The 18,752-nt window shown below is 43.0% G+C and overlaps 1 protein-coding gene across 3 annotated transcripts; it reads right to left on the minus strand.

Annotated features, from left to right (window-relative positions):
• Positions 1–1,663: 1,663 nt before the first annotated feature.
• Positions 1,664–14,239, minus strand: LOC118095346 (sulfotransferase 1C1). 3 transcript variants are annotated; one of them, XM_035136530.3, is made up of 7 exons: positions 13,947–14,239; positions 13,694–13,816; positions 13,502–13,599; positions 13,110–13,236; positions 11,359–11,453; positions 10,982–11,156; positions 1,664–1,779 (listed from the first exon to the last, which is right to left on the minus strand). In XM_035136530.3, the coding sequence occupies exons 1-7, from the start codon at positions 14,119–14,121 to the stop codon at positions 1,667–1,669; spliced, it is 906 nt and encodes a 301-aa protein (XP_034992421.2). In that variant the 5' UTR covers positions 14,122–14,239; the 3' UTR covers positions 1,664–1,666. The 3 variants fall into 3 exon arrangements, with proteins under 3 accessions (XP_034992421.2, XP_088512470.1, XP_060137563.2); XM_088656344.1 differs by having other exon boundaries at positions 13,694–13,841; positions 13,947–14,202; XM_060281580.2 differs by lacking the exon at positions 11,359–11,453 and having other exon boundaries at positions 10,982–11,149; positions 13,947–14,236.
• Between the last annotated feature and the right edge of the window lie 4,513 nt (positions 14,240–18,752).

Genomic DNA, 18,752 nt, shown 5'->3' on the forward strand with positions numbered 1-18,752 from the left:
AAGAAGAAAGACAGAGAGAGTATTGGTATCTTCTCATTAGAGAGGCTCACTCTCCTTTTTTTCTTCACCTGGCTATGCTTCTAGCACAGTGTCTATTAGGAAATGTGCAGTCTGCTCCTCTGCATGTTTCCATAGAAATGTGCCCACTAAGACTTACTCCTGAGTCAAAAATACATAGGATCACAATTTCCTGTATTGAGGGGTTGGGTGAGTCCTTAATGCAAAGGTACGTTTTTTAACAGCTTGAGCTCTTTAAGAAATAAATAAAAATGTAAAGGTATTATTTGTAAATGAGCATCAAGTGGGGATTTGAATCCTGATCTCCCAGGTCCTAATCCAGGCATCCCCAAACTTCGGCCCTCAAGATGTTTTGGGCTACAGTTCCCATCTTCCCCGACCACTGGTCCTGTTAGCTAGGGATCATGGGAGTTGTAGGCCAAAACATCTGAAGGGCCGCAGTTTGGGGATGCCTGTCCTAATCCAACACACTAACCACTGCACACTAGTTCTCAAGACTAGGTTACCTGAAAATGGTCTTCTGCATATTCCTATCCTTTTTCATGCTTGTGCCCTGTACATCATGACCAGTCAAATGTAGCTCTCTTATACTCTCTCTCACACACAAAGCACAGAACATCTTCGAACGTGACAGCAAATTCCTGCCATCAAACACAAGCCTGTTCCAAACACACTTAAAATAAGAGTACTGTACAGTCTGAAAGATCAGTGGGTCATGGTGGCAGGGAGTGAACACGACCTTTGCCCCTCTCTCCAGTAAGGGAAAGCCTGTTCCTCTAGTTGCTTTTCTCTTTGGGGCAAATCCTAACTAAGGGGGAGAGGATTTGCAGGGTGGCTAGTGAGGTGATGAACAGGGAATAGTTCAAGACACCTTGGTCTCAGTACTTTTAATGGCACTCCAAACCAGCAATATCACTGCCTAGCACATCCAGGTCAGAAGGCAAAGATCTGCTGGCTTCAGGCCTTAAATATTTCTCTTTCTTTCTTTCAACAGTTTTTAAAGGTTTATAGAGAAAATTACAAAACATACTATCTTTTCCCTTTTTTAACCAAAACAAGTCTTTTAAATAGCTACAACAAAAACATAAAGGGGGGAGAAATAGAGTAGGAAAAAGAAAGAAAGAATAAACAGTACAGAAAATAAGTTAAAAGCGAAAGATAGAAAAACATGATTCAGAAAATAAAGAACTTCTGATTCTTCATCTATCCGCTATATAAAAGCAATACTCACTTCGTCTAATCCAATATAACACCCCACAAAGCCACTTTCTATAAACAAAACTTATCTTACACCTCTCTTTCCACTCTTCAGTACTACAGCCTGCCTGCCTCAGGGCTCAGGATAGGGTTGTTGCAAAGTTAAAATGGTTAAACCCTAAATCTGTCCCCTGGGGTTACCTAATTGGAAAGAAGGGGGACATAAATAATAATGCAAGATTAGCTATTTTCTTCTTCACTCTCAGTTTGGAATTAATAAAGAGCATACACAATCATTTTATTTCACAAATCATTGATTTCTTTTTTTAAAGGTAAATTTCAAAACAAACACGCACAACCTATGTGGTCCTTGCTTGTGGTTACTGGTCTATGTTGTTTAATGCAGGCCCAAGCTCCAGGCATGGGATTGATGAAGAGCACAGAGGGGTACTTATAGCTGAGTGCGGAAGGTCAGGCCACTGCCCCTTAATAATTGGGCACACAGATCATCAAGCCGTTCACTTTGAGCCACTGTGAAGTAGTCTTTCCAGTCTCCCACGGTGCCTGCAGGCAAGGGAAACAGTTTAGAAGGCCCCCCTCAATGCATGCTGTTTCCTTCTGCTACTATACAACATACTTTTGTTATAAAATCATATTGGGGGGGTTGCAGGACACCATTATTAATGAACAGAGAGGGGTAACCACAGCTTGACAGCTACGGCTACCCAGAGTCCTTCGCACCACCATTTCGCCGCCACAGCTTGGCTCTCCTTCCCTCCACAGACCCGCACCCCCTCCGCAGGGATTAACATATTCAAACACCTCCTAAAATCCAACATAAACTCTGCATTTCCCCTTCGCCTAAGGACAAGCATATGCAACCCTTGCCTAGACATCTGCATTTCCCCTTCGCCTAAGGACAAGCATATGCAACCCTCGCCTAGACAATTATCACAGACAATTATCATAAACTCCACCAAGTAACGCAGCCCATTTTTATACAGCCTTACCATTTTATACAAACCTTATACAAACTTGCTATGAACTTTTACCTTCTCGTGATTATATGCTTGCTTCTTGTGATTATATGTCTGCTGGCCTTATGTGCCTTAAATGTGAGAAACCCCTTATATCCCTTGAAAGGCGTCCCTCCCTATATGCCTAAGAACCTAACCACAACCTCAGTATTACTCTTGATTAATTAGACTAGTGTTCCTCTGTATTAGAAAATAGGTTTGTTAGTATCTCTTTGTATTAGAAAACCACTGTTTTATATTTTAGAACTGTATACGTCAGGATGTATTAGAAATGTTTTCCATACTTATTTTCTGTGCAACCCTTCTCTGACCCCAAGCCCCCCTGAAACCTCCCCATCACCGTCCCATACCCAACGAAGGAAGACACGGACAATAGAAAGATTAGCTTGACAACTTTATTCAAATAAATTGCCATCCTCAACGTAGCCCACCCTTCCATGGCCTGGAGGAAAACACTGCCGGGCGGACTTCCACCCCATGGAAATCGCCAGGAACTGCCCCACCTCTGCACCCATCTTGACTGATTGCCCTTCCTGCCAAACAACAGGGAGCACCATCAACGACAGGAGAAGAGAGATTGACATCTCTCCATCTGAAAGGAAGAGTCATCTCCGCACCCCGTCGCCCTTGTCTCCCCCTCCCTCCTAGTCCAGAGATTTCCATGCATGAACAGGAGGGTATATAGGGGGACTTCACCATTTCCCGGGGTTCCTTCCTTCTTTCCAGAGGCAGGGACCCTACAGCTGTAGCTTTGCATTCTGCAATAAAGGGATCAGTTTGTTTTTCCTGACAGCATCGTGTGGTCTCTGTCATTTTCCCGGCGGAGCTGAACTTAGTGCAAATTTTGGAGCTTCCGACCCGCGTCTGTCCTTCTTAAAAGGCAACGCATTTTGGGGTACATTTTTCATAACAATATGGCGAGCCAGGGCAGGAGGCTCCGTTTAGCCGTACTCTTGGGGCGCCGTGGTTGGGGAGCCCAAGCGCACCCAGCCATTTGCAGGGGGGATCCCCTTCCCCGACTGTCCCTGGAGTTCTGGCCTAACTGGGATCCTTAGCGGGACCACACAGGGAAAACAAACAGGATCCAGACGGCCGTGGGGGTTGATTTTACAAGATTTTTCTTCTCCTGTTGTCGCGAGGTGATCAAGCTTCAGGAAAAGAAGGCAGCGCGCTGCGACGTGAGTATCAATAGGGAAATTGGCTTTTCGGGGTGGGAATTGTCACAGCAATCAAACTCTTTCCTATTTTTCATAGCCAAAAAGCCCAAAGCCCGTCGGAGTCTGCCCAGGCTGGAGGTTTTGCGGCTGCCCTTTTCCTCCCCAAGGCTTGTTGTCCGTCGGAGTTTTGCCCAGATAGCGAGCCTTGGCAACTCTTCCTTCTCTCGCTTAGCTATCCCGGGTGAAGACGCCCCTCTGCCATGGCGACCTTTTGTTAGGTATGACCCATGACCAGAGATTGCAAGTGCGCCCGTTCCCTTTTCCTACTTTTCATTCCTCAGGTCCGATCTGGCATTGCGTAGGCAAGCATTCAGTAGGACCTGAGTCTAGAGAGCAAGAGGCAGGGAGATTGCTGTGGCACTATTAAATTGTGGGTGGGAATAAGAGTCCTCCTCGGAGTGTGCCCACTTTCCTAGAACGTTTTCCTAAGGAGACTTTCCAAACCCCATTTTTCCCTTAGAGAGCCCTTTAGCAAACCTTCCCAAGCCCACTTTCCTATCGGAGTCGGTCCACTTTCCTATCGGAGTCTGTCCACTTTCCTTAGACGTGCCCCACGTTCCCAAGGAGTCCCCAGAACCCCGAGAGACCCCACAGCCCCGTCGGAGACTGCCCAGGGCTAGAACTTGCGCAAGTGCCCCTTCGGAGACTGACCAGGGCAAAAATGGGTGCACCCCTGTCCAAAGAGACAACTCTGCAGGCTTCAGGGGAGAAATAAGCCCAAGGAGAGCTTACTTCCCGTCTGAACTCTGATAAACGCCTCCAATTGTATTTAAGAAATGTTTCAGGGTCTAAAAAACAAAACAAAAGGAAAAACCAAAACAAAATGCAAGCTTGCTTAAATAATTTTTATGTAAGGGCTTGATCAACCCAAAAACATGGCAAATATTAAAAAGAGTGGAAGTAGTGTGTAAAGGTTTGTTTTAAAGAGGCTGTAGAAGGGTTTTTTTTCTCTCTCCAAAAGTATAAAGAGGTGTGTGTGTGTGTACCTACCCATTTTTCAACAGAAAAGAGGGGCAGGATGGAAGAAAATAAAGAGTTGTAACTTTGAAAATGCTTGCTCAATGCTTTGAAAAAAATTTCGAAACTTGAAAATATTCACTTCATAAACTCCAGCTATAAGTGGATAAGAGATGTACTCAATGTTTAGAAATGTTGTGGGGTTGTGTTTAGATTGGCCACAACATCCATAGACTGCCTTCTTAAGTGTGCATAGTTAAAACTGCCAACTTGTTTTAAATTTCTAGTATAAAGAAACAATGTTGAACCAATCAATCTTAAACATGATAAATATGAGAATGAGGTGTGCAAATGTTGTTATTGAGAGAGGCTACAAAGGGGAGTCTTTCTCCAAGTGACTAGAGGAATATTGACTAAAGGAAAATTGAACAGCTATTCCTATAAAGGTGATTTGTTTGTCAAAAGTAGAGCTTCCATAGCCAGGAATTGTCTATCTGAGTCTAGTTTTAACTTTGATTGTGTTGGACAGAAGGGTTATTGTCGGGCTCCTGATATCAGTCTCTTAAGGAAAAAAACTCATCTGCTAAAGGGTTCTGTATAAAGTTGGTATTTTCATTCAAATCTTGTGAATCCTGTATCTTAGAGGGTTAGACTAAATGACCTCAGGGTCCCTTCTAACTTCCATTTTAGAGCTATGTGAAAGGCAATGTGTCTGATGTGGTGATGGGTTGAAATTCAGCCCAGCTCTGCTTTCTGGCAAGGAAAGATTATTGGTTTTCAGAGTTGGAACAAGAGTGTCATTGTTGTTATGGAGTGATTATATAAGTTTTTATCACTTTCTCTATTAAGGTTTAAAGTTTAAGCACATATGAAAGTCTTGAACATTTCCCAATCTTTATCCAATCTTAAGATTTGCTAAAGGCTTCTATATAACGTTGGTACTTTTAATCTTCCCCTTCCTTATTTTTCCCTTAGTACACACGTGTGCTTCCGTGATAGGGCATAGCCCGTGTTTCCTTCCCAGTCAGGCATCTGTACTCAAATGTATGTGTATCCTAAGGGCGGTGATAGTGTTGAGATCCCCATATTTCAGAAGGGGTGGACTAGATTACTCAAGCACTGAAAAGTGAGTTTAAACTCTGGTGGCTTAGTGAAATGGCCTGAATTCAGTCAAGCTTTACTCTTTGGTGGAGAAGGATGGAAAGACAGATTTTTAAAGTTTGGCATGAAGAGTTTGAGGTGCCACTTAGAAAGAGGTAGAGATGGTATATCATACATTGGAAATGAATGTCTGGTGTTTTTTCCCCCCCCCCCCACCATATTGTCAGCTATTTTTTAACTGCAAAACTCCACCCAACAGTTCAAGCACATACAAATTCATAATCAAGCAGAATGAGCCTTGACCATCCCTGTACATAAAGGCCAGAAGAATTAGTCTGGAAGATGGTGAGGCTGAGATGAGTGAGAATGTTGAATATCATTAAGTCTGCTCTGGCCATATCACCCATAGATAAGGGGGCAGAGAATTTAGTCTGCCATGGCTGTAATAAATTAATTAAAAACAAACGAAAACATTTGCAATTACGAATTCACCCCGAACCCTGTAGATAAAGGGGGCAAATCAAGATTTATTTTGCCTGGGGTATGAGATGTTTATATAGTACAGTAAACATGGCTAATTAGTGCCATGACTTCATTAAGGAGTTTAATTTGACCAAACTTTTATTGCAGCTTTCTTGTGAAAGTATTGGGTTGGGTTGTCTGTGAAAACATTGGGTTGTCTGGATGTTGAAGTTTTATATATTTAAAGTTTAAGATTTATAAGCCTGCTTCCTAAGCAGCAAGGAACAGGAAGTAAGAGGTGTCAGAAATATCTCAGGACACAAAAGCTATAGAAATGGATTTAAACTGACCAAAAATAATTTAATTTGACCACTTTTTGTTGCTGGTTTGGTGGAAGTGTAAATTGTTGGGTTTCTGTGTAAAATCTAACCTATTCACCCTTCCCTTCCTCTATTCAAATGGTAATTTAGCCAACACCAGCAACACTTTCAAGTGGTACAATGGATTTCTGAATCATGAACTTTGTACATGCACAGAGGCTATGCCAGCTTGAAGAGAAAAATAGAGAGAAAAAGGAGGTTAAAAACAAAACAAAACAAAAACAGCAACCAAATGCTGAAGGGCCTGTGCCATGCAGGGGAAAATTTGTTTAAATTTCCTTATGTGTCTTTGACTCCAGGGGGTCACTTGAGAAAACAAAAGGGTCAAGTGTTGGACCATCATTCCAAATCTAATATGCAAAATTCTTTCCAGAGGTAAATATCTCAGCACTCCCACTTTGAGTTCATCGCTTGAGTACTTTCATCGCTTGAGTACTTTTTGTTGTTGTTTGTTTCCCCTTTCAACAGGATACTGATTGTGATTTTAGTCAAGGGCTTAGAAAAAAAACTCCAGACTATGCAAACCAAGGGTCTGCTCCCCCTTTCCAATGGGTATTCAGGAAGCACCTTCAGATACTTATCTCGCATTTGCATTTCACCCCAAGCATTAACTCCTGCATAACCTCCCCCCTTGCAAAGTTCCAACCTAACATGCAAAAATTATTCTCACAGCTTTCCCAGGAAGAACATTTCTAAAGGATATGTGAACCTTTAAGAAGACTAAACTCCAGTAACAAGTGTTTATTTTTTCCTTTCTCCCACAGCAAAAAAAAAAAGGGGGGGGAGTGAAGTGATACAAACAGTAATTTCCTTTTTCCTCTTTTATTATTTCTCTTTGGCTTTGACGCTTCTCTTTAGCTTACAAATAATCTGCTTCCATTTATTAAATCAGTTTTTCCATTATGTCTATGAAATTAATCTAACCATACTTGTACAACTTTAGATTGCTACTCTTTATTTTCATTTGAGATGCTCATTATTAGAAATTGTGTGTTTTAGCATTTATTTATTTATTTTGGTTCCTCATATGTCAGTGTTTTGTTTTGTTATATTTTGGGGCATGTCCATCAGTCCATCACGTGGAATGCCAATATTAACCTGTATGGTCTTTATAATGTCTTCATATTATTTGATAATAATTTTTTTTAAATCTGAGATTTTTGTGTCAAGTCCTTCTTAAAAAAAAAAATTGTTGTTTGAGTGGTAATCTAAATATCATTTTGTTTTTATTTATGCATTTTTTCTATTTCTACTTTTTCTTCCTGTACATACGAATGTAGCATCTAAGTCATTCTTTCCTGTAAATAATAATAGTAATAATAATCCCTTTCAAACAGGATACGCGAACCTCCAAGAGAATTCAGAACCACACATGGAAAATGTTAATAACTTATCAATTGTGTCCTAATTAACAAAATTGTTGTCCTCCACAGCCAAACTAGGTGAAGTAAATTAAACAGACTGAGTAGACAATAACAGCAGTAATTAAATATGAATGATAATAATAATATTTAAATGAATAAAATGCTTAACTATGATCACATATTATTTGCAGCTTCCCAAGAAGAACTTTATAGAATATTTTCCCCTTTATTATTATTATTATTTAACTAATTATATCTTCAGGCCCCAACCCCCTACAGGCCTATTTTCAAAAGGATGTTTTACAGGAAATCAAATGCTAATACCATCCCCTCACCACCTTACCAACCTGCCAATGCATCACAGTGGCCGCAACAATTTATTCCCATAAAAGACTTGAGAAACTAAGTAATTGAATTATGAAGGGCATTTTATCTCTTAGCTATAATGTTTCAGCAAGGTTTAGAAGTGCTGTTAACTTCCTCCCAGTGACTCAAAGGCAGACAAGAAAAGCCCTTGTGCCCAAGGTTGGAAATACATGCAAAAGCAGCAAGAATTATCTCAAGTTCACCCAATTGCCTCAAGATATACAAATGGTGTAGACTTAACAATGCGAAGGTTTTATGCATTATGTGTTATTATGTAGGAATGCTGAAATGTGTCAAATGGGACGGACAAGGGGGGGGGAATGAGTTACAAGGATATTTCTTTTTTTATTTTAGACTGTGCCCTCAAGATTGTGCAACTGATATATAATTATGTTTTATGTTACGTGATATTCTGCAGAAACCTTGACCTATGTCTGACAAGTATATGTTATTTCCACAAAAGGGGGGGGCATTTTTGTGTGTAATTGCTTTCATGTTTTATGTATAGTTAGTTATTGTATAGTGTAACATTCCTTATGCACCCAATGGTGGTATTATTCCTTATACGCCCAATGGAGGACTCGCCCAATGGAGGACTCATGTTTTCTAAAAGATCAGGCGATTGCATAGTCCATTGTTGAGATTTAGATCAATTTATGACCACATTTCCTTATCTCACCTGGCACTTTGTAGTGTGCCAGCCTTCTTTTTACCAAGAAGCAGTTTCAGGATTCATGAAACCAGCAGATACAAGAAGGTGTATATGCCTTGATTTACCTGGAATGATTCCTTATAGAATTAAATTGACCAATTTGGACATGTGCCCTTTTCAGAATGGTTTTTATGGGGCTGTATAAATTATAATTGGGTCAGTTCTAATTGGGCAAGTGAATCCAAGGTGCAAGTAGCTTTCTCCCTTTAAGAGTAACTGAGCAACTCCCTACTACAGTGCAAGACCAGAGCCTATAATAAAAAAATCCCATAGAAAGCCCAAGGCAAAGGCATCTCTCTCATGACATGTCCAAACCTGTGGCAGCTATGGTGAGTGCCAGGTGACATGGTCGATATGAAAGCCCTAAGGGGATTCACCAGGGATTGTTGCTGCTGTGCCATGATGGAGGTGTGAGACCAGAGGAGAGCTAGCTTTGACACCTGACAACACACAAAAAGGTAAAAACAAACAAACAAACTACGCTTTCCAGTCAATATTGGTGGATCTTCTGGTAAATGTAAAGCATAGACCACTTGTTTTTCCCATAAGTGCTAGAATACTGCTGCATACAGTGAAATGGAGAATGCGTCACTGTCGATTATATGAGGCAATGATTGGTTGTTACACAACAATATTGCCTCAGAGAGGGGACACTGTTATAAAATCATATTGGGGGGGTTGCAGGACACCATTATTAATGAACAGAGAGGGGTAACCACAGCTTGACAGCTACGGCTACCCAGAGTCCTTCGCACCACCATTTCGCCGCCACAGCTTGGCTCTCCTTCCCTCCACAGACCCGCACCCCCTCCGCAGGGATTAACATATTCAAACACCTCCTAAAATCCAACATAAACTCTGCATTTCCCCTTCGCCTAAGGACAAGCATATGCAACCCTTGCCTAGACATCTGCATTTCCCCTTCGCCTAAGGACAAGCATATGCAACCCTCGCCTAGACAATTATCACAGACAATTATCATAAACTCCACCAAGTAACGCAGCCCATTTTTATACAGCCTTACCATTTTATACAAACCTTATACAAACTTGCTATGAACTTTTACCTTCTCGTGATTATATGCTTGCTTCTTGTGATTATATGTCTGCTGGCCTTATGTGCCTTAAATGTGAGAAACCCCTTATATCCCTTGAAAGGCGTCCCTCCCTATATGCCTAAGAACCTAACCACAACCTCAGTATTACTCTTGATTAATTAGACTAGTGTTCCTCTGTATTAGAAAATAGGTTTGTTAGTATCTCTTTGTATTAGAAAACCACTGTTTTATATTTTAGAACTGTATACGTCAGGATGTATTAGAAATGTTTTCCATACTTATTTTCTGTGCAACCCTTCTCTGACCCCAAGCCCCCCTGAAACCTCCCCATCACCGTCCCATACCCAACGAAGGAAGACACGGACAATAGAAAGATTAGCTTGACAACTTTATTCAAATAAATTGCCATCCTCAACGTAGCCCACCCTTCCATGGCCTGGAGGAAAACACTGCCGGGCGGACTTCCACCCCATGGAAATCGCCAGGAACTGCCCCACCTCTGCACCCATCTTGACTGATTGCCCTTCCTGCCAAACAACAGGGAGCACCATCAACGACAGGAGAAGAGAGATTGACATCTCTCCATCTGAAAGGAAGAGTCATCTCCGCACCCCGTCGCCCTTGTCTCCCCCTCCCTCCTAGTCCAGAGATTTCCATGCATGAACAGGAGGGTATATAGGGGGACTTCACCATTTCCCGGGGTTCCTTCCTTCTTTCCAGAGGCAGGGACCCTACAGCTGTAGCTTTGCATTCTGCAATAAAGGGATCAGTTTGTTTTTCCTGACAGCATCGTGTGGTCTCTGTCATTTTCCCGGCGGAGCTGAACTTAGTGCAAATTTTGGAGCTTCCGACCCGCGTCTGTCCTTCTTAAAAGGCAACGCATTTTGGGGTACATTTTTCATAACACTTTAAAGGTATAATAACAGCCAAGGCTTTCCTCCAAGAATCCTGGGAACTGTAGTTTATCCCTTACAGAGCTCCAACTCCCAGCACCCTTACCAAACTTCAGTTCCCAGTGTTTTTGGGAAGTGGATATGTGCTTTAAAAGTATGATCTGTCCATAGCTCTCCTCCCATACCACTTATGGCTGGAAAATGTCCTTTTCACTCCTACCTTTTCGCATGAAGGATGACAAAGTGTGGTTGTAAGTTGGCATTGTGCTGTAATTAGCCATGGGATTCACTTTCATGCTCTTGAACTCTGTGTGCTGCACAATCCAGTTCAAAGCTGGCTCAGAAAGTTCTTGGTCCAGGAACTGAGCTATTTTCCGAATTGCTAAGGCTGGGTGCTAGGAAGGGAAAGATAAGGCTGATGATGGAGAGGATTCTGGCTGGAAAGCTGCCGTAAGGAAGCTCACTGTGTTTATCATTTATTTGGGACACTAATTTTCAGAAGTTCACTATATGCAGGTGGTTGCTTGGAACATTGCAGAGGAATTCCTTCCTGGTTGAAATTACTGAAAGGAAGGAGTGCATATGTAAACAGCTCACCTCTTTCATGTCTTCATAAAAGAGATAGAGAATTGGGTGAGAATCCTTAGCCTTCCACCAACCACAAACGTGGTCAAACCAAGAGCCCCAGGGAACTGCAAAGAGAGGTAAAGAGGTGGAGAATCAATTCTGATTACCGTATTTTTCCGTGTATAAGACTAGGTTCCCCCCCTAATAAATTATGTAAAAAATTAGGGGGCGTCTTATACACAGATAGTGCTGAGGCCATTTTCTTAAATCTGAGTCTCCAAAAACAGGGGGCGTTTTATACATGGGGGCGTCTTATAGATGGAAAAATACGGTATTAAGCTCAATTTTTATCAGAATTCAAACAAAACAACAACTCAACAACCCCTTTGCAGGTTCACAAAGAGCAGTATCTTTTTGCCAAGGTGGTGCTAACAATAAGGGCACACTTCCTGCATCTACTACTGTACAGTGGTACCTCAGGTTACAGACACTTCAGGTTACTGACGCTTCAGGTTACAGACTCCGCTAACCCAGAAATAGTACCTCGGGTTAAGAACTTTGCTTCAGGATGAGAACAGAAATGGTGCGGCGGCAGCGGGAGGTCCCATTAGCTAAAGTGGTACCTCAGGTTAAGAACAGTTTCAGGTTAAGAACGGACCTCCAGAACGAATTGACTTCTTAATCAGAGGTACCACTGTATAAGGGCTCCATGTCCCCTTGTTCTTTGCTGGAGCAACTTCAGATTTCTGTGTTCCCCAGACCACAGCCCCACTGTGTCTCTAGCTTGAACCCTGCCACACCTTTGCTTCGCAGCCAGCCTGAACCCTACATCGCTTTGCATCCTGTCTGAACTTGGTCCTGCTTTGCCACACATGCTAGTGGGCCTTGCTCAGCTGAGACAGGCTAGATTGTTAGATAAACAGTGTTCTCGTGTGGTGTAAAGTAACACATGGATTAACTAGAAGTATTTATCGTGAATGTAAATGTATAGTTAATGCAAATGAAAAGTAAATCTATTTACTTTTCTCCAAGACTTGCTAACCTGCTCTGTTGTGCCTCTCTGGTCTGAGGAGAGAGGATGTAGTTACTTTAGATCCCAAGACACTGCGATCTACCTCATAGAGTTAAAAACTGGCAGTGATCTACCCCCTTTTTTGGGGTCAAATTTGTTGAGCTTTTTTTAAGAAGGAAAGCCCAGTTTTTTGGGGGGGGGGGTGCAGGCCAACACTGTTGAACTTTTTTTAGGGGAGCCAGAGTTGTTGAGCTTGTTTGGAGGGAGCCAGTGATCTACCAGTGACCTACCACAGACATCAAGTGATCTACCGGTAGATCACGATCTACCTGTTAGACGTGCCTGCTTTAGTTGGACTCTACCCCCACCTCACAAACCCTAGTGGAACTGCAGCCTCTCCAGGTCCTTTAGATTTCCGTCGAAGCAGCCAGGCCTCCTTTAAATGGGAGGGGTCCTCTCACTAAAGACAGTGCTAGCTACTCGGTTAAAGGACAGCTTCTGTTTAAAGTTCAGTCTCGGGGTTGACTGGTGCTGAAACAATGAGTGCTGCATGGAGCTGACAGTCACATCCACAGAGCATCTATTTGTCTTGCTCTGCCTGTTTAAACCTGGCGGCCTTGTGTAAGAACCCTCATACTGCCAAGACTGTTGCTTGGACCAGGAGATCAATAGCCAATAGGCTCCACTCTCCTGAGCGTTTGGGGTGGGCCCCACTACCGTCTCCGGGCCCAGTGCCATCTCCTCTATCCCATATTTTGCCTCTACTCACGTTTCCCCGCAATGAACTTCTCCAGATACTCGTCCCATGTTCCCGGGTCTGGCATCCTCCCGTTCATACGTTGGAAGTGGAAATAGGAGACTGCGTTATCCTTGGCATTCCTGGCCACGTAAATGATCTTCAGAAATAGATCACAAAGAAAAGTGAGCCCAGGAATCTCAGTTTCCGTGCATGCTGTTTTGGCTCATTTATATATGTAAAAAACATGTCAGTACTGTCCTTCAGCCTCAAAGGGCTCCCAAAACGATTCACAACAATAAGAACCTCAATAAAATAAATGCTACCCACAAAAATTTAAAAAGACAATAGAGAACAAGCAGTGTTGATCCTTGGCTCAGATTAACCCCTAAGCAACCTCCCTCCAGTTGTCCCCCTGTAATGACCTTGCAATTCTGTTCCCAAAAGGAGGGCGGCAGGAGCTGGACCGGGAGGTGAGACTTAAGTGTACGTGGAGAGGGCATTAGCTCTGCCTCTTCCAAGCCTGAGATGCCAAAGAAAAACATTCAGAGCTGAGATAAACCCTTCACCCCACCCTCAACCATCACCTCCCAGAAGCAGTTCCCTTTCTTACTCACGTGAGAACAAGGGGCTGTGCATCTCTATGAAGGGCATCCGTTTGTAGATGGGGACTTGAGCACATTTCTGAGGGTCCCCCCCATGCTGGATCAGGTCTACAATTTCCTGCGTCCAAGTAGTCCCTGGCAGGAGGTGTTGAGAGGAGACCTGAGAAGACGTCATCTTTCAGCCAATAGCCCTTGACTTCCCAGCACCATTCCTGCCCCCGCCCTATGTGCCAATGCCCCACATCTCTCTTTTATTCCCATTTACCTGCTTTCGGGTATGTGCAAATGAGAAGGTCGTCCCCCCGGGCTTTAAAGGTTGATATGCGACCCCATCTTTCTGCAGCACCACTGAGCAAAGGGATTCCGTCGACCTCCACCAGCTCAGAGCGCTGGGATAACTTAGGGTCTAAACCTTCCATGTCAGATTCAAGATTTGTCATCTGGCAATGCAGGAAAAGAGCACCCGCTTTTATGTAGCTAGCCTGCTTCCTTTCTACGCCTGCTGTCAGCAGCCGCTGGTCAGTTTTATTTTTCTTCCCTGACTCACAGTTTCCTTTCCCTTTCCCCCCTTATCTCTCAATCTCACTTCCTGAAATTGGTTTGGGCTCCTCCAGATGACCTCAAAATCCTCCTGACTTTTCTGGTGCAAAGCTTATGCAGAGGTTAGATTATAGTCTTCATTGAGCATTTGGTCTGATTTGTCTGCTGGGCGAGCATTTGTGCAGATTTGCTTGCGGGGTACTTATATACAAATGGCTGTTAATCATTTGTTCATCCCACTTTTCCAACTCCATTCTTTTTAAAATTGATTAGTTATGCAACAGAGTACTTTAATCCACTTTAATTGCCCGTGCTTAAGTTTCCCAGCCTGCACATTAATTCCTCCAGCAAAATGCTTGCATTCTAGAGTCACCTTTGATGACCCAGGAACGGGATTGGGTGTCTTCTATGCAGGTGCGGGTGGAGAGAGGGGTGTGTGAGGTTTTGGCTGAGTTTCCTCACATGCCTTGGTCTGGGGTTTTTACCGCCACCTTCAAGTGAAGTCCCTGTATGGCTTTTAAAACTTTGTGGGGATATCTGCACCCTAATTTCCACTCCACTTCCTTTACACACCTACATTGGGGCGGGGCGGGGGGCAGAAATTGCATTAGGATCTAACTAGAGGATCTCTGTTTGATTCATAGTAGACGGTCACAGGTTTCTGGCTCCCAAATGGCCATCAAAATGACTTTTCTCACCCATATAAATTAGCCTGCAGAAATATGGAAGTTAACCAGAAATGGACTTTTGTGTGAAAGCTGGGGAATAGACAAATCAGACTTTCGAATTCTATCAGTTTCTCATTTCTGCAAGCTTACATTCAGTTCTCCACATTTCTGCAACAATTTGCAAAGAAATAAAAAAATCTCATGAAAAATCATCAGAATTAGAATCATAGAATCATAGAGTTGGAAGAGACCACAAGGGCCATCCAGTCCAACCCCCTGCCAAGCAGGAAACACCATCAAAGCATTCTTGACATATGCCTGTCAAGCCTCTGCTTAAAGACGTCCAAAGAAGGAGACTCCACCACACTCCTTGGTAGCAAATTCCACTGCCAGGAAGTTCTTCCTAATGTTTAGGTGGAATCTTCTTTCTTGTAGTTTTAATTCATTGCTCCGTGTCCGCTTCTCTGGAATTAAATATGAATTTCTCGTGATATGCAGTTTTGACTAAAATACACATTTTTGGATGCATTTCCCCTTCACACAATACATTTTTGTATGCTCTTCTCACTAATATATGCATTTTGCAAATACTTTATCCTAATGCAGGAGTTTCCAGTCCATGGCCTGTGAGCTTCATTCAGGTTGTCAGCCTGTAAAAACATAAATAAAAATCATAGCACATCAAGCACAGCACAAGTTCTTCAACAGGCAGAAAAACCTGGTCTGGTAAGTGGTCTGTCAGGACCCTTGGCAATTTTCAAGTGGTCTGTGAGGGGAAAGTTTTCAGAACTACTACCTTCGTATGTATATTTTTGGCTGGAGAACTACTACACAAAATTCAGAAAAGTGCAAATGTGGAAGGTTTGCTGCGCTTTGATTTGTGTATTGTTTCACAAAGTACAGATTTCAATGCAAACTGAATCAAACCCGCCCCCCTCCCAATCTTTAGTGAAAGTTCAGTTCAGTTCTTCTGTTCCTGAAAGCAAACTTCTAGGCTCCAGATGTGCTCAGCAACACTCCCATTTGTTTATTGCCTAGGGACACTTCTATTCCAGATGACCTGTTTCTAGAACATTCATCCTGATTTATTTGTGGGGTTGTCATACATCAGCTGCTCATTGAGGAGACCTTTGTTTTGGGGGCCATGATACAATACCGCATATGTTATCCCACGCTTTCTAGTGAATTTTATTTGCTGCAAGATGTCCAAGTTTTTTTTAAAGTGGTTTGTTGCACACGAGTGCGAATTCCACTTCAGTTGTACAGCCCATGTCCTCTTTTTCAAGGTTAAGGTTTCCATCCGGGCAATTTTTTAAAAAATAAGGCAAAATGTCCAGGTTTGTTTGGTTTGTTTGGCACCATTAGTAGGTACCATTAGTAAGTGGCAATGCTACTAAACAGAAAGAAAACAGGAAAGTTCCCCACGTTTCTCCTCCGTGTCAACAGACTATGGCCACTCTTGCAATTTTCCTATCCCTATGGTGACTTGCGAAGTCGCCAGCACATCTGGCTTCTTCCACATCTGGGTCAAAAGATTCCGCTTTGTTCATTCCCTTTCAGCCGCTCAGGGAGCCTTGTGAGGCGAGACGTGATGCTACGCAGGGAGGAGCAAACTTGAACCTCTCCCTTTCCTGTGGTGGGCCCAGGGTGAGATTGAAGCATGCGTCTGGCCATTGGGAGCTGAGAGAGGGTGGCAGAGGACTTGCCCGCCCATCTCCCCCTTTCACAGGGTCCAGCCGGGGTGAGGGCAAGAAGCCCTTCCTCCCACCCTGTACACCCAAATCACTGCTGCTTACGTTTTGCTGCTCCCCACCCAGCTGTGCACTAGGCGCTGTACAAGAGGCCGAAGCGATAAACCTGGAGTTGGGCTCCTTCTATCTTAAGGTGCTTAATGCCGACTCAGGTATAAAACACCTGAGTTTGTCTTGCCCCACACCCTCCTTGCTATCTATCCCAGAGGCTCAAGCAGAGAAAGGGCCTTTCTCGTCACTTGCTACCTGAAGCTTTTAGCTGGAATTTGAACTCTGGGCCTCTGCTGCACATGTGCTTGGACACTAGGCTTTAGCCCAGGGGTGGGGGCTCTGTGTCCTCTTTTTTTGCTCTTCAGAATATGGCAACACCTGGAGGGCCATAGGTCCCCCACACTTGATCTAAACAGATGTCTGCCGACTGCTGCTCTGTACCATGTACCGTTGCAAACAATCATGACACAGTTTGATCTTTGGCTTATTATGTAGGAATGATGCCTTTGTCCCCTCTTCAATGTCCCGCAGTGGTTCAGATCTCATGTCCCGGAGTACATTCACTGGAATTTTGCCCATCCCTTTCACAAGAAAAACAAAAGAATGAAAGGAAATCAGTAACAATGTTCCTTACCCATTTGAGGAAGTAGAAACAGATACGGTAGGCCTTATGGTCTACTGAGCAGAGGGGGTGGAAACTGGGATTAAATTTTAAATCCACCATGGATTTATTGTGTGAACTTGGTCGGGTCCATTGTAATGTGTTGGCTGTTTATATGGAAGCTACTAGAAATAATATGGAGACATGGCAGTATATCTACCGTTGAAAATGAACCTCTGGGATTAACAATATGGTAAGAGATTTTACATAGTTAAGGAGGTTAAACAAAACTGTGGCCGGGGGGGGGGGGGGCTTGATAATATTGTTCCTGAAATGGATAGATAAACAAGTAGTATGATCAGAATAAAAATATTTTTCTCCATTTTATATTTGCTGAGTGCGGAACAATTAGAGAGGGCGTTTTCCAGGCATTTGATGACACTCTCGAGAAAGAAACATTGTTTGTTACTGTTATTGTTAAAATGCAATTTGGGAATTGTTTTCCTTCTGTTTGCATTACAGCTGAAAGGTTTCTTATGCTTGCTATGTGCTGTAGTCCTGCAAAAAGGTCCAGTATAATAATTAAAAATTAGATGAATACAGGAGGCCAGAGCTTTATTTTGTGCTGTTCTTTTGATTCTGTCCTTCTTGTACGCAACCTTCTGCATAGGAGAGCACCCCAGCTTGATTGTGCAGCTGACCATTCCTCTATTTCCCCAAAGACCCATTTCACTCTAGGAGATTGAACTCACACAAGGCAAGAGCCTTGGCAGGCTTCCAAGAGAATCATATTCACCAAGAATTATTCCTATGTTAATAAATTTCACAAAGCAAGCCTGGTTAATTTGCTAATATATAAGCCTGCAGCGCAACATGTTTTTACAGAGGCTGTCTCATCCAAAATGATGATTGTGCTTAACGCTAACAAGCAAGCCAGCTTCACAAACCATGGCTTGAAGTTGGGCTGTTTGAAACTGGCCATAGGGTAGCATTAAATCACGATCCCGTCTTCAGACAAAGCGAGAAGGCATGGTAAAAGAAAGCTTCTGCAAGCCTATTCTTGGCAACACAAGAGGAAGAGAAGGGAGTGTTTGAGTCGGGAAAGAGACCAAACTAATTCCTCCAGTGCTAAGCCACAGCTCAGCAATACGTCCAAAAAGCCCCAGGAGTACAGCTTTTGTATCAATGAAATGTTAATTAAAGTCAAATAACAGTTCATGTTAAAGCTGTGATTGCAATATTGTGTTTTTTTGGGAGGGTTTTTTGGAAGCCCATTGGTTTTTGTTGGACCCTGGTGGACTTTGCTGAACTTGCTGGACCCTACTGTACTGGTTGACTGTGCTGGACTTCTTGGACTGAACTTGTTAGATCTTGCTGAATTCATTTGACCTTGGTGAACTTTGGTGGGCCTGGCTGGGCCGCTTTGAATCTTATTGGACCTTGCTGGACTTTGCTGCATTTTGTTGGGACTTGTTGGCTTTCACCTGAATCAAGTAACCAGTGCTGGATGGCTGGTGCCC

The sequence above is a fragment of the Zootoca vivipara genome, chromosome 12 (assembly GCF_965207765.1).
Source record: "Zootoca vivipara chromosome 12, rZooViv2.hap1.1, whole genome shotgun sequence".
Taxonomy (NCBI): Eukaryota; Metazoa; Chordata; class Lepidosauria; order Squamata; family Lacertidae; genus Zootoca; species Zootoca vivipara.